The following is a 13,195-nucleotide window of genomic DNA, read 5'->3' on the forward strand; positions in this document are numbered from 1 at the left end:
TCAATAAAATAGATAAACCTTGGCCAACCTAACCAGGAAAAAAAGAGTAAAATCTCTAATTTCATCAATCAGAAATGGTAACGATGAAATAATAACAGACCCCTCGGAAATTCAAAAAATCCTTAACGAATACTACAAGAAACTCTACTCTCAGAAATATGAAAATCTAAAAGAAATAGACCAATACCTGAAAGTACACCACCTACAAAGACTTAGCCAGAATGAAGTGGAAATGTTGAACAGGCCTATATCAAGCTCTGAAATAGCATCAACTATACAAAATTTCCCTAAAAAGAAAAGCCCAGGACCAGATGGCTTTACGTCAGAATTCTACCAAACCTTTAAAGAAGAACTAGTACCTATATTACTAAACCTCTTCCAAAATATAGAAAAAGAAAGAATATTACCCAACACGTTCTACGAAGCAAACATCACCTTGATCCCCAAACCAGGGAAAGACCCACCAAGAAAATTATAGACCAATATCACTAATGAATATAGATGCAAAAATATTCAACAACATCCTAACAAACAGAATCCAGCAATACATCAAAAAATTACACGTAACGACCAAGTCAGTTTTATCCCAGGGTCTCAAGGCTGGTTCAATATACGTAAATCTATAAGTATAATCCAGCACATAAACAAATAAAAAACAAAGACCATATGATGCTCTCAATTGATGCAGAAAAGCTCTTGATAATATCCAGCATCCCTTCATGATCAGAACACTTAAGAAAAATGAAGGGACATTTCTTAAACTAATAGAGGCCATCTACACCAAACCCACAGGTAATATCATATTGAATGGAGTTAAATTGAAATAATTTGCATTTAGATCAGGAACCAGGCAAGCTTGCCCATTGTCTCCATTGCTCTTTAACATTATAATGGAAGTTTTAGCCATTGCAATTAGGAAATAAAATGTGATCAAGGGTATCCACATAGGGAAGAAGAGATCAAACTTTCACTCTTCGCAGATGATATGATTGTATATCTGGAAAACACTAGGGATTCTACTATAAAACTTTTAGAAGTGATCAAGGAATACAGCAATGTCTCAGGCTACAAAATCAACACCCATAAATCTGTAGCCTTTATATATACCAACAATAACCAAGCTGAAAAAACAGTCAAGGACTCTATTTCTTTCACAGTAGTGCCAAAGAAAATGAAATATTTGGGAGTATACCTAACAAAGGATGTGAAAGATCTCTACAAAGAGAACTATGAAACTTTAAGAAAAGAAATAGCTGAAGATGTTAACAAATGGAAAAACATACCATGCTCATGGCTGGGAAGAATCAACATTGTTAAAATGTCTATACTAAGGGATGCAAGGCTGGTTTAACATACGCAAGTCTATAAACGTTATCCACCATATTAACAGAGGCAAAAATAAAGATCACATGATCCTCTCAATAGATGCAGAAAAAGCATTTGATAAAATCCAGCATCCTTTTCTAATTAGAACTCTGAAGAGTATAGGCATAGGTGGCACATTTCTAAAACTGATTGAAGCTATCTATGACAAACCCACAGCCAATATTTTACTGAATGGAGTAAAACTCAAAGCTTTTCCTCTTAGAACTGGAACCAGACAAGGTTGTCCTCTGTCACCTTTACTATTCAACATAGTGCTGGAAGTTCTAGCCAATACAATTAGGCAAGACAAGGAAATAAAGGGAATCCAAATGGGAGCAGAGGAGGTCAAACTCTCCCTCTTTGCTGACGACATGATCTTATACTTAGAGAACCCCAAAGACTCAACCACAAGACTCCTAGAAGTCATCAAAAAATACAGTAATGTTTCAGGATATAAAATCAATGTCCACAAGTCTGTAGCATTTGTGTACACCAATAACAGTCAAGATGAGAAGCTAATTAAGGACACAACTCCCTTCACCATAGTTTCAAAGAAAATGAAATACCTAGGAATATACCTAACGAAGGAGGTGAAGGACCTCTATAAAGAAAACTATGAAATCCTCAGAAAGGAAATAGCAGAGGATATTAACAAATGGAAGAACATACCATGCTCATGGATGGGAAGAATCAACATTGTTAAAATGTCCATACTTCCCAAAGCAATCTACCTATTCAATGCCATTCCTATCAAAATACCAACATCGTACTTTCAAGATTTGGAAAAAATGATTCTGCGTTTTGTATGGAACCGGAAAAAACCCCGTATAGCTAAGGCAGTTCTCTGTAATAAAAATAAAGCTGGGGGCATCAGCATACCAGATTTTAGTCTGTACTACAAAGCCATAGTGCTCAAGACAGCATGGTACTGGCACAAAAACAGAGACATAGACACTTGGAATCGAATTGAAAACCAAGAAATGAAACTAACATTTTACAACCACCTAATCTTTGATAAACCAAACAAGAACATACCTTGGGGGAAAGACTCCCTATTCAATAAATGGTGTTGGGAGAACTGGATGTCTACATGTAAAAGACTGAAACTGGACCCACACCTTTCCCCACTCACAAAAATTGATTCAAGATGGATAAAGGACTTAAACTTAAGGCATAAACACTAAAAATCCTCCAAGAAAGCATAGGAAAAACACTGGAAGATATTGGCCTGGGGAAAGACTTCATGAAGAAGACTGCCATGGCAATTGCAACAACAACAAAAATAAACAAATGGGACTTCATTAAACTGAAAAGCTTCTGTACAGCTAAGGAGACAATAACCAAAGCAAAGAGACAACCTACACAATGGGAAAGGATATTTGCATATTTTCAATCAGACAAAAGCTTGATAACTAGGATCTATAGAGAACTCAAATTAATCCACATGAAAAAAGCCAACAATCCCTTATATCAATGGGCAAGAGACATGAATAGAACTGTCTCTAAAGACGACAGACGAATGGCTAACAAACACATGAAAAAATGTTCATCATCTCTATATATTAGAGAAATGCAAATCACAACAACCCTGAGATATCATCTAACCCCAGTGAGAATGGCCCACATCACAAAATCTCAAAACTGCAGATGCTGGCGTGGATGTGGAGAGAAGGGAACACTTTTACACTGCTGGTGGGACTGCAAACTAGTACAACCTTTCTGGAAGGAAGTATGGAGAATCCTCAAAGCACTCAAGCTAGACCTCCCATTTGATCCTGCAATCCCATTACTGGGCATCTACCCAGAAGGAAAGAAATCCTTTTATCATAAGGACACTTGTACTAGACTGTTTATTGCAGCTCAATTTACAGTCGCCAAAATGTGGAAACAGCCTAAATGCCCACCGACCCAGGAATGGATTAACAAGCTGTGGTATATGTATACCATGGAATACTATTCAGCCATTAAAAAAAATGGAGACTTTACATCCTTCGTATTAACCTGGATGGACATGGAAGATATTATTCTTAGTAAAGCATCACAAGAATGGAGAAGCATGAATCCTATGTACTCAATTTTGACATGAGGACAATTAATGACAATTATGGTTATGGGGGGGAAACAGAAAGAGGGAAGGAGGGAGGTGGGTGGGGCCTTGGTGTGTGTCATAGTTTATGGGGGCAAGACATGATTGCAAGAGGGACTTTACCTAACAATTGCAATCAGTGTAACCTGGCTTATTGTACCCTCAATGAATCCCCAACAATAAAACAAAAAAAAAAAGAAAAAAAAAATGTCTATACTACCCAAAGCAATATATAATTTTAATACTATTCCTATTAAAGCTCCATTGTCATATTTTAAAGATCTTTAAAAAGTAATACTTTGTTTTATATGGAATCAGAAAAAAACTCAAATAGCCAAAACATTACTCAGCAATAAAAACACAGCAGGAGGAATCATGCTACCAGACCTGAGACTGTATTATAAATCGATAGTGATCAGAACAGCATGGTATTGGCACAAAAACAGAGAAGTAGATATCTGGAACAGAATAGAGAACCAAGAGATGAACCCAGCTACTTACGGTTATTTGATCTTTTTTTTCACGTTTTTTTTTTTTTTATTAAATCGTAACTGTATACATTGATATGATCATGGGGCATCATACATTCGCTTCATAGACCATAAGCCAATTAAAAACATTCAGTGGGGAAAAGATTCCCTATTTAACAAATGGTGCTGGGTAAACTGGCTGGCAACCTGTAGAACATTTAAACAGGACACACACCTTTCACCATTAACTAAGATAGACTCTCACTGGATAAAAGATTTAAACTTAAGACATGAAACTATAAAAATACTTGAAGAAAGTGCAGGGAAAACTCTTAATGGAATCAGCATGGGTGAATATTTTATGAGGAGGACTCCCCAGGCAATTGAAGCAGTATCAAAAATACACTACTGGGACCTGATCAAACTAAAAAGCTTCTGCACAGCCAAGAACATAGCAAGTAAAGCAAGCAGACAGCCCTCAGAATGGGAGAAAATATTTGCAGGTTATACCTCTGATAAAGGTCTAATAACCAGAATCCACAGAGAACACAAATGTATTAACAAGAAAAGAACACATGATCCCATCTCAGGGTGGGCAAGGGACTTGAAGAGAAACTTCTCTAAAGAAGACAGACGCACGATCTACAAACACATGAAGAAAAGCTCATCATCCTTAATCATCAGAGAAATGCAAATCAAAACTACTTTGAGATATCACCTAACCCCAGTAAGAGTAGCCCACATAACAAAATCCCAAAACCAGAGATGTTGGCATGGATGTGGAGAAAAGGGCACACTTCTACACTGCTGGTGGGAATGCACACTAATATGTTCCTTCTGGAAGGATGTTTGGAGAATACTTAGAGACGTAAAAATAGACCTGCCATTCGATCCTATAATACCTTTACTAGGTTTATACCCAGAAGACCAAAAATCACAATATAACAAAGACATCTGTACCAGAATGTTTATTGCAGCCCAATTCATAATTGCTAAGTCATGGAAGAAGTGCCCATCGACCCACGAATGGACTAGCAAATTGTGGTACATGTACACCATGGAATATTATGCAGCCTTAAAGAAAGATGGAGACTTTACCGCTTTCATGTTTACATGGATGGAGCTGGAACATATTCTTCTTAGCAAAGTATCTCAGGAATGGAAGAAAAAGTATCCAATGTACTCAGCCCTACTATGAAGCTAAATTATATCTTTCACATGAGGGCTATAACCCAACTATAGCACAAGACTATGAGGAAAAGGCCAAGGAAGGGGAAGGGAGGGGAGAGGTTAGAGTGGAAGGAGGGTGATGGGTGGGGCCACACCTAAGGTGTATCTTAGAATGGGTACAGAGGAAACTTACTAAAGGCAGAATACAAATGTCTACATATAATAACTAAGAAAATGCCATGAAGGCTACGCTGAACAGTTTGATGAGAGTATTTCAGACTGTATATGAAACCAGCACATTGTACCCATTGATTGCACTAATGTACACAGCTCTGATTTAACAATAAAAAAAAGAAAATTGCAATAAAAATGATTAAATTTACCAACAGTTAAAAAAAAAAAAGACTCAGTTGTGGGCGCACACCAGTTTGTTCACCCATTCATCTCTTGATGGACATCACTATTCTGAATAATGCTGCTATGAACATTGGTGTGCAATATTTGTTTGAGTCCTACTTTCAATTATTTTTGGGTGTTCAAGTAGAATTGCTGTATCAAAAATGGTAACTCTATATTTAACTTTTTGAGGAACTGACATACCATTTTCCAAAGCAGCTACACCATTTTATATCCCCACCAACAATATACCATGCTTCTAATTTTTCTACCTCTCTTTAGTACTTATTTTCCTTGTTTTTAATAATAACTATCCTCATGGACAGGAAGTGTTATCCCATTATAGCTCGCATTTGCATTTTCCTAATGAGTAGGGACCGACATCTTTTCACGTGCTTACTGTCCACTGACTTATCTTCTTTGGAAAAATGTCTGTTCAAGTTCTTTGCCCATTTCCAAATGGATTGTTTGGTTTATATTAATTTTCAGGAGCTCTTTATATATTCTGGATATTAACCCCTTTGCAGATATATAATTAGAAAATATTTTCTCCTGTTCTGTCAGTGGCAGGTGATTTTTTTTATTAAATCATAGCTGTATACATTAATGCATTTATGGGGTATAATATAATGATTTTATATACAATTTGGAATGCTTACATCAAATTGGTTTACTGAAACATATTCTTCCTAGTAAAGTATCTCAAGAATGGAAGAAAAAGTATCCAGTGCACTCAGTACCATTAGGAAACCAATATATAATCTCCCACACTTCCATATGAAAAATAAAACACAACTATAGCCCAGGATGAAGTGGGGAAGGGGGCAGAGGTTGGAAGGAGGGAGGGTAATCAGTGGGTAGGTGATTTTTGATGAGGAAGCTTTTGTGTTGCTAAGGTACTGCCCTAAGGACTAAAACTTGATTAAACCAGACAGAAAGATGGCATCCAGGCCTTTTCCTGCAGCTCACAGTAACAGCCCCTCCCAGGCCCCAGGCCACCATGCTCCCTCCATTTCCCTCCAGGCCCTGCCCTTCCAGTGGCCTCACACTTGAATGCATTGTGTTTCTCGCAGTTCCCTCCTGTTAAGACTCCCCCCAACAAGGACCCCGTGGAGTTTAGTTATAATTTTCTTGGATTCAGTCAAGCAAATGTCTCAGTTTCTAAATCGCCAGACATATGTGATGGGACACCTTCAGATCAAGTGCTTTATAATTACAATTCTCTCTTGGTGTGATAAATGTCTTAAATGAGATGTCAGAACAGTGTTTTTTCAATGTGTTAGTTGAGAATTTCTGGGGTTTTTCTGGTTATAAAAGTAATATAAATTTATTATTAAAAAACTGGGAAAATAGAATGTTTAAGAAGAAAATTAAAAGCATCCATCCCCCCACCCCCACCCCCCCACACCCCCCCACACACACACTTGGAATTGCCCTAGAACACCTTGGTGTATTTCCTTCCAAGCTTTGATTTTGCTGGTGCATGTAAGAAGTATCACGTTTTTCTCAGTTTTCACCAAGACATTAAAAAGTCTCAGAGTACTCTTTGAACATTTTCTTAGATAATAGTTGCTTCACCCATAAAATTCATTGAAATGTAGTGATATTCCATCAGGATATCATCCACCCTGGACACACGCTAACATCCACAGGACGGCTCCATCCATGTGGAGACGAGGGGGATGCAGGAGGGGTTGCACAGGCTCCTTCCAGCTGTGCTTCTGTCATTCATTATTATCTTCCAGGTCAGATTTCCACACTAGGCTACATGGGTCATTGCGAAAGTTCTGAGATCTACAAAAATCCAGAAACATAAAATCTGTGTAGACAGAAACTACTGAAGCCCTCCTAGCAACACCAATAAGCTGAGCAAGCTGGAACTTGCACTGGTGACTCAGAAAGGGCACTATTGACCCTGTTTATTGAAAATGAAATAATGGACCATCATATAGTCTGGCTCAACACTCTCCTACTGACCTATGTATTTTGCACCTTGCATTCTGTGCAAATTGATCATTTGTCTAAAAGTGAAAGAAGCAAAAGAGAAAGAGGAAAAAAAATCAAACCTGACCTTTATGCTGGCTCACATTTGCTCTAAGCCAAAAGCCAGAAAAGCAGCTCTCAAGTCAAGTAAATCATTAACTTTTCGGTGTGATTCTGCCAGAGCCCAGGGTGGCTTCTCCCCCTACTATCCCTGGTGGTAAAGAGTTACTGGTGTCCTGGGCTGTGCAGGAACGGGGGCAATGTCCAATTTCCCTGCCACATCCACAACTTCCCCACTGCCAATGCAGGTCAGGTCCCTCCTCAAATCACACCTGGGATTCCAGGAAACCAGGAAATACTAGAAGGCATGTCGGCGACCCCTCCTGCATCCCCCTCGGCCCGGGGGGGTTTAGGGGGGCCAAGGTACCGCTCACAACTCAGACCTGGAGTGGCCCTTTCCCTCTTCCAGCCTCCCTCGCCATTACTCTGGACGTAGATGTGAGGCCCTGGCCCCCCTGTTGCCCCTGCCACAGCACCTGCCCACCCCACACTCTCTCCTCCAGGCTGTCTATGCCCTTCCAGGTGCCTAGGAAGTCTCTTCGAATCTCCTAGTTCTCTCACAGTTGATTCCCATGGCTTTTGTGGTGTCCCCAGCCCCAGGCCTACACCTACCGCAGCCGCTATGAGGCAGGGCCTAGCCTTGCCTCCCCACTTTCAGGGGATGCACCTGGCCTGAACCCCTGTCTTCGCCTACCAGATGCCTGGCTTTCTTCATTTTTATTTTTTTTGCTTTTAATTTAATATGCACAGAAGTAGCACATGCACTTATGCTTTTCCCTTAACACCAAACACCAACATTTGGATGTTGGTGGGCTAATTCCTCATGAATACTCCAGCCCAGCACTCAGCCTTCACCTCCTTTGAGCTCCCTCTGCTTGCCCCACAGCCAGTCCCCTGGTTACTCTTCCGTCTGCTTCTGGTTGTCATCTATTTTTGTACATAAAATTAAGAAATGAGGCTTAATTTGATAGCAGAGATAGAATATGCAACTGGTCAGACAGTAATTTTTGTCTCATTTCTAGACATGATGGCTCCACCACTGACTCAGGACCCAGGGCAGGAGCAAAGGCACGAGAGGGGCACATCCGCTATTAGGGCCTTGAGCAGGACGGACACACCCATTCCACGTATGCCAGGACTCTGTCACCGTGGCCACCCTTTGGTACAGAAAGACAAAGGCCCAGGGTGGCTTTGCACAGTCAGACAGCCAACCCACAGCCAAGGCAAGAACATACACAAAGCCTGTGGTGCCTTTGCAAGGCTCTGCAGACAAAGTGTCACCAGCCAGGCAGGTCTGAGCACAGACATCGCCCCACATGGACTCATATTTAGAGACATTCACTCAGGGCAAAAGCAGCAATAAGAGCACAGACTTGACACTCCAGGCTAAGAGCATCTGCTGTGCAGGGGTACTGGCAGTGAACAGGACATCACCTCTGCCCTCCTTCTGTGCCCCACCCCATCTCCAGCCAGCCCCACCTCAGCATCTCTCTTTTCAACTCCTATCCTGCGATCTGTCCTAAGAAGGGAGAAAAGCAAAGTTTCTGACTTCAAATGAAAGGCTACTTGAGAGCAATAATCTCATAGGCAAACTTGCTAAACCAAAGAGCAAGCTCTGTAGACAAGATGCTGTCTCTTCTTTGGGCTGAAACATAATGAAAACACATCTGTGGGATTGATTTTTAAGACAACTAACCCACCATGGGCAAGGTTAGTCCAGAAGTCAAGTTGGTGGCACTCAGTTAAGTAGATAGTCCCGCCCCCAGCTAGTTCTCATTCAGATAAATTATTTTTTTAAGAGATGGGTTCTTGCTATGTTGCCCACGGTAGTCTCAAATTCCTGGCAGCACACAATCCTCCTGCCTTGGCCTCCTGAAGTGCTGGGATTATGAGTGTAAGCCACCCCACCCAGCCTTATTCAGATAAATAAAGTTTTTTCAACAGATTGCATTTCATCTTTAACCCAGAGTAAAACACAGATGAAATGCATGGCAGAGTCAAAGGACGCAGAATGGAAGCCTGGGGGAAGAAATTTCTTGTAAAACTTTTAGAAAACTTGAAAATTATCGGCAGAACAAATAATTTCATAGGTTTACATGCCATTAATAGCAGAATCAGTTCCAAAATTCCCTTGACACTCAGATTTTAGAACAGCTTTCCTGGTGCACCGTTAACTAATGGGGGGTACCAACACATTAGTCATGAAGGCCATGAGAAAGAAAATGACCACACACCAAATCTACAAACCAAGTCAAAGACCTAAACACAGAGAAAGTGAAAGGACATTTATTCACACTTTTTAAAACCATGTAATTGAATCAACCGTTAGAATATAAAGTATGCATTCCTACCAGCAGATACCAGAAATATTATTTTTTAATCCTGAAATTTGACCAACAATGTAAAGGGCTTGTTCAAAATTAATGCCCTAAATATGAAGGGACTAACAAGAGAACAATTTACTACAAAGAAATATTTATTACATAGCTGTTTCATGTGGGCATATATCGCATGTGATTTTGTTTAATCTTATGACAACCCTATGGGCCAGGTGTCATGATCATTTTGTTAATGAGGAAACTGAGGCTCAGAAATTTGGATGTGAGTCAGTTCAGACTGTTGTAACAGAATATTACAGACTGGGGATCTTAAACAATGTGCTTACAGTTCTGGAGACTGAAGTCCAGGATGGCAGTATCCATAGGGTGGATTTCTGGGGAGGCCTCTCTCCTTGCCTTGCAGACAGCCGCCTTCTCACTGTGTTCTCTGTGCACACATCCGTGGTGTCTCTTCCTCCTAAAAGGACACCAGTCATGCTAGATTAGGGCCTCATATTTATGACTGCATTTAACCTTTAAGTATCTCCTTAAGGGCCCTATCAACAAATATAGTCACATTGGGGGTTGAGGATTCTATACACAGATTTTAGGGGAGCCCTCAGTTGCCAACTGGAAGAACCAAAACTGTCCAAATCCAAAGATATCTTCTTTATTCAGAGCTCCCTGCCTTTCCCATGCCACAACATCTCAGAGCAAGTGGGGAGGCATCCTTCCGTAAGAGCTGACTCCGTAGAACTTGCTGGCAGGGAGACCATTTCTCAGCAACGAGCTCCCTCCTGGCAGGCAGGGTAGTGAGTACTTAACACAAGCTAGCCTGAAAAGCACAGACATCTAAGAAAATCAGAGGCCTACCCAGAGGGCACCAAATGCCAATGGATTTGTCTGTTTTGTTCGTAGTTATACAAATGACATTTGGTCTTACAATCCTATGCAAAGTGTGGACTGCCACTATTTTCAAAGAGCCAGCATTTCACTGAGTTTTCTTTTCTTTTCTCCAAACCACCAGCTAACGTCCTGGAGGGTGACTCCATGGATCAGGATGTGGAGAGCCCTGTGGCCATTCACCAGCCAAAGTTGCCTAAGCAAGCCAGGGACGACCTGCCAAGACACATCAGCCGAGACCGGACCAAAAGGAAAATCCAGAGATACGTGAGGAAAGATGGGAAGTGCAATGTCCATCATGGCAACGTGAGGGAGACCTACCGCTACCTGACCGACATCTTCACCACCCTAGTGGACCTAAAGTGGAGATTCAACCTGCTGATCTTCGTTATGGTTTACACAGTGACATGGCTCTTTTTTGGAATGATTTGGTGGTTAATTGCGTACATCCGAGGAGACATGGACCACATAGAGGACCCCTCATGGACTCCCTGTGTTACCAATCTCAATGGGTTCGTTTCTGCTTTTTTATTCTCAATAGAGACAGAAACCACCATCGGTTATGGATACCGGGTCATCACAGACAAGTGCCCGGAGGGAATTATTCTCCTCTTAATCCAATCTGTGTTGGGATCCATTGTCAATGCATTCATGGTGGGATGCATGTTTGTAAAAATATCTCAACCTAAGAAGAGGGCAGAGACCCTGGTCTTTTCCACCCATGCAGTGATCTCCATGCGGGATGGGAAACTGTGCCTGATGTTCCGGGTGGGGGACCTTAGGAATTCCCACATCGTGGAGGCTTCCATCAGAGCCAAGCTAATCAAATCCAAACAGACTTCAGAGGGGGAGTTCATCCCCCTGAACCAAACAGATATCAACGTAGGGTATTACACGGGGGATGACCGTCTGTTTCTGGTATCACCGCTGATTATTAGCCATGAAATTAACCAACAGAGTCCTTTCTGGGAGATCTCCAAGGCCCAGCTGCCCAAGGAGGAACTGGAAATTGTGGTCATCCTAGAAGGAATGGTGGAAGCCACAGGTAAGATATGTCCCATCTGGGGATTTCTGTGGGGGTAGATGTCCATTTTAAACTAGATCTGATGTCCTTATTTACTACAAGATACACAGTACTGAATGTCCCTCACCATTGCTGATATCCCCTTGCTTCATGAAACAGTATTCCTCTGTGTCCTATAACCTTAAGTATATCCATTAAGAAGCCTAACCATTTTGCTTTTAAAAACCCTTTGGAAAATAAATTAACGAATAATGAAAAATCACCACATAATATATTTCAAATTTCCAACTATTTAAATTAAAATTTGTTCTGTCTCTAAAGCACTTTTAAATGGCTTTAAACATTGCTAATTTGCATACGTGAGGTTATTTATTACCAAGTGCAGAGAAAGAAGTTAAGCCTTTCAAAGGAAGCCTGACAAACTGCTTTAATAAAAATGCAATTTCACCCATTCTTTGAGAACCATCTGCAAGACCCATCGCAATGGGTTTTTTTTTTTTTCTTGGTATCAAGTGAGCACCTAGTATTTCTCTACACCCTATCTCCCCAATCCTCAGGGACATGCTGCTGAAGACCCAGTAAGTAACTCTAGATCATTGGTTCTCAACTTCCTAATGCATGCCGTTCCTACTTCATGAAGTAGCAACAAAAATAATTTTATGGTTGGGGGTCACCACAACATGAGGAACTGTATTAAAGGGCCGCAGCATTAGGAAGGTTGAGAACCATTGATCTAGATGAAAAGAAAAGAATTAAAGATTCATTCATGCTCATCCATTGGCTCTTTTGCCCTTCTGCTGTTCATGGCTAATCATTGGTGTGTTTGAGGGAGGATGATCCATTCTCAAAATTGAGGAAACGGTCTATTTCTATGGAACTTTTCACTAATATCTGAACTTTACATGTTATACATCCCAATGGCAAAGCAGCTTCTGCTCATATATACCTGTAATGTCCCCGAAGAGCCATCAACTCTGACTCAAGCTATCACGGTGCCTCACAGGATATGTGTAAACTGGAACCCTGCGTCAGTAATCCCTCTACCATTCTTCTGAGTTCTTGATATTAGCCTTAGGATCCTCTTTTGTGATATAATCTGTCCCTCAAGTCTTCAACTTGAGGCCCGGGTGTGTTTCTATTATCTGAAAATTCATAACTGAAAGGCGGGGCCCTGGTTCTTCATCAGCCTGTAGCCAGGGACCTAATCCAGGTTGTCCCTTTCAGAAGAAAGTCATCAGTCCCATGTGGCACCCAACAGGTAAGGTCACAGCCCCTGGCAATGGTGGTGTAAACGTCTGCGTTAGGTTTCTTAAATATGGAAAACAGTGAAAATATGAGCAAGGGGCTTTATGTGCGGCTGAAGGATGTGAGTGCCTGCTTCACACAGAATAAAAGGCTAATCACAACACTTATAAAATGA

General features: G+C 40.9%; 1 protein-coding gene across 2 annotated transcripts in view; it reads left to right on the top strand.

The window, feature by feature from the left end:
- Positions 1-13,195, top strand: part of KCNJ6 (potassium inwardly rectifying channel subfamily J member 6) — a 314,103-nt gene that overhangs the window by 215,397 nt on the left and 85,511 nt on the right. For both annotated transcript variants that reach the window (XM_053565648.1, XM_053565647.1), the window contains one exon: positions 10,876-11,796. In XM_053565648.1, the coding sequence (XP_053421623.1) occupies positions 10,876-11,796 (921 nt within the window). The remainder of the gene's footprint in view (positions 1-10,875; positions 11,797-13,195) is intronic.

This window comes from Nycticebus coucang, chromosome 16 (genome assembly GCF_027406575.1).
Source record: "Nycticebus coucang isolate mNycCou1 chromosome 16, mNycCou1.pri, whole genome shotgun sequence".
NCBI lineage: Eukaryota > Metazoa > Chordata > Mammalia > Primates > Lorisidae > Nycticebus > Nycticebus coucang.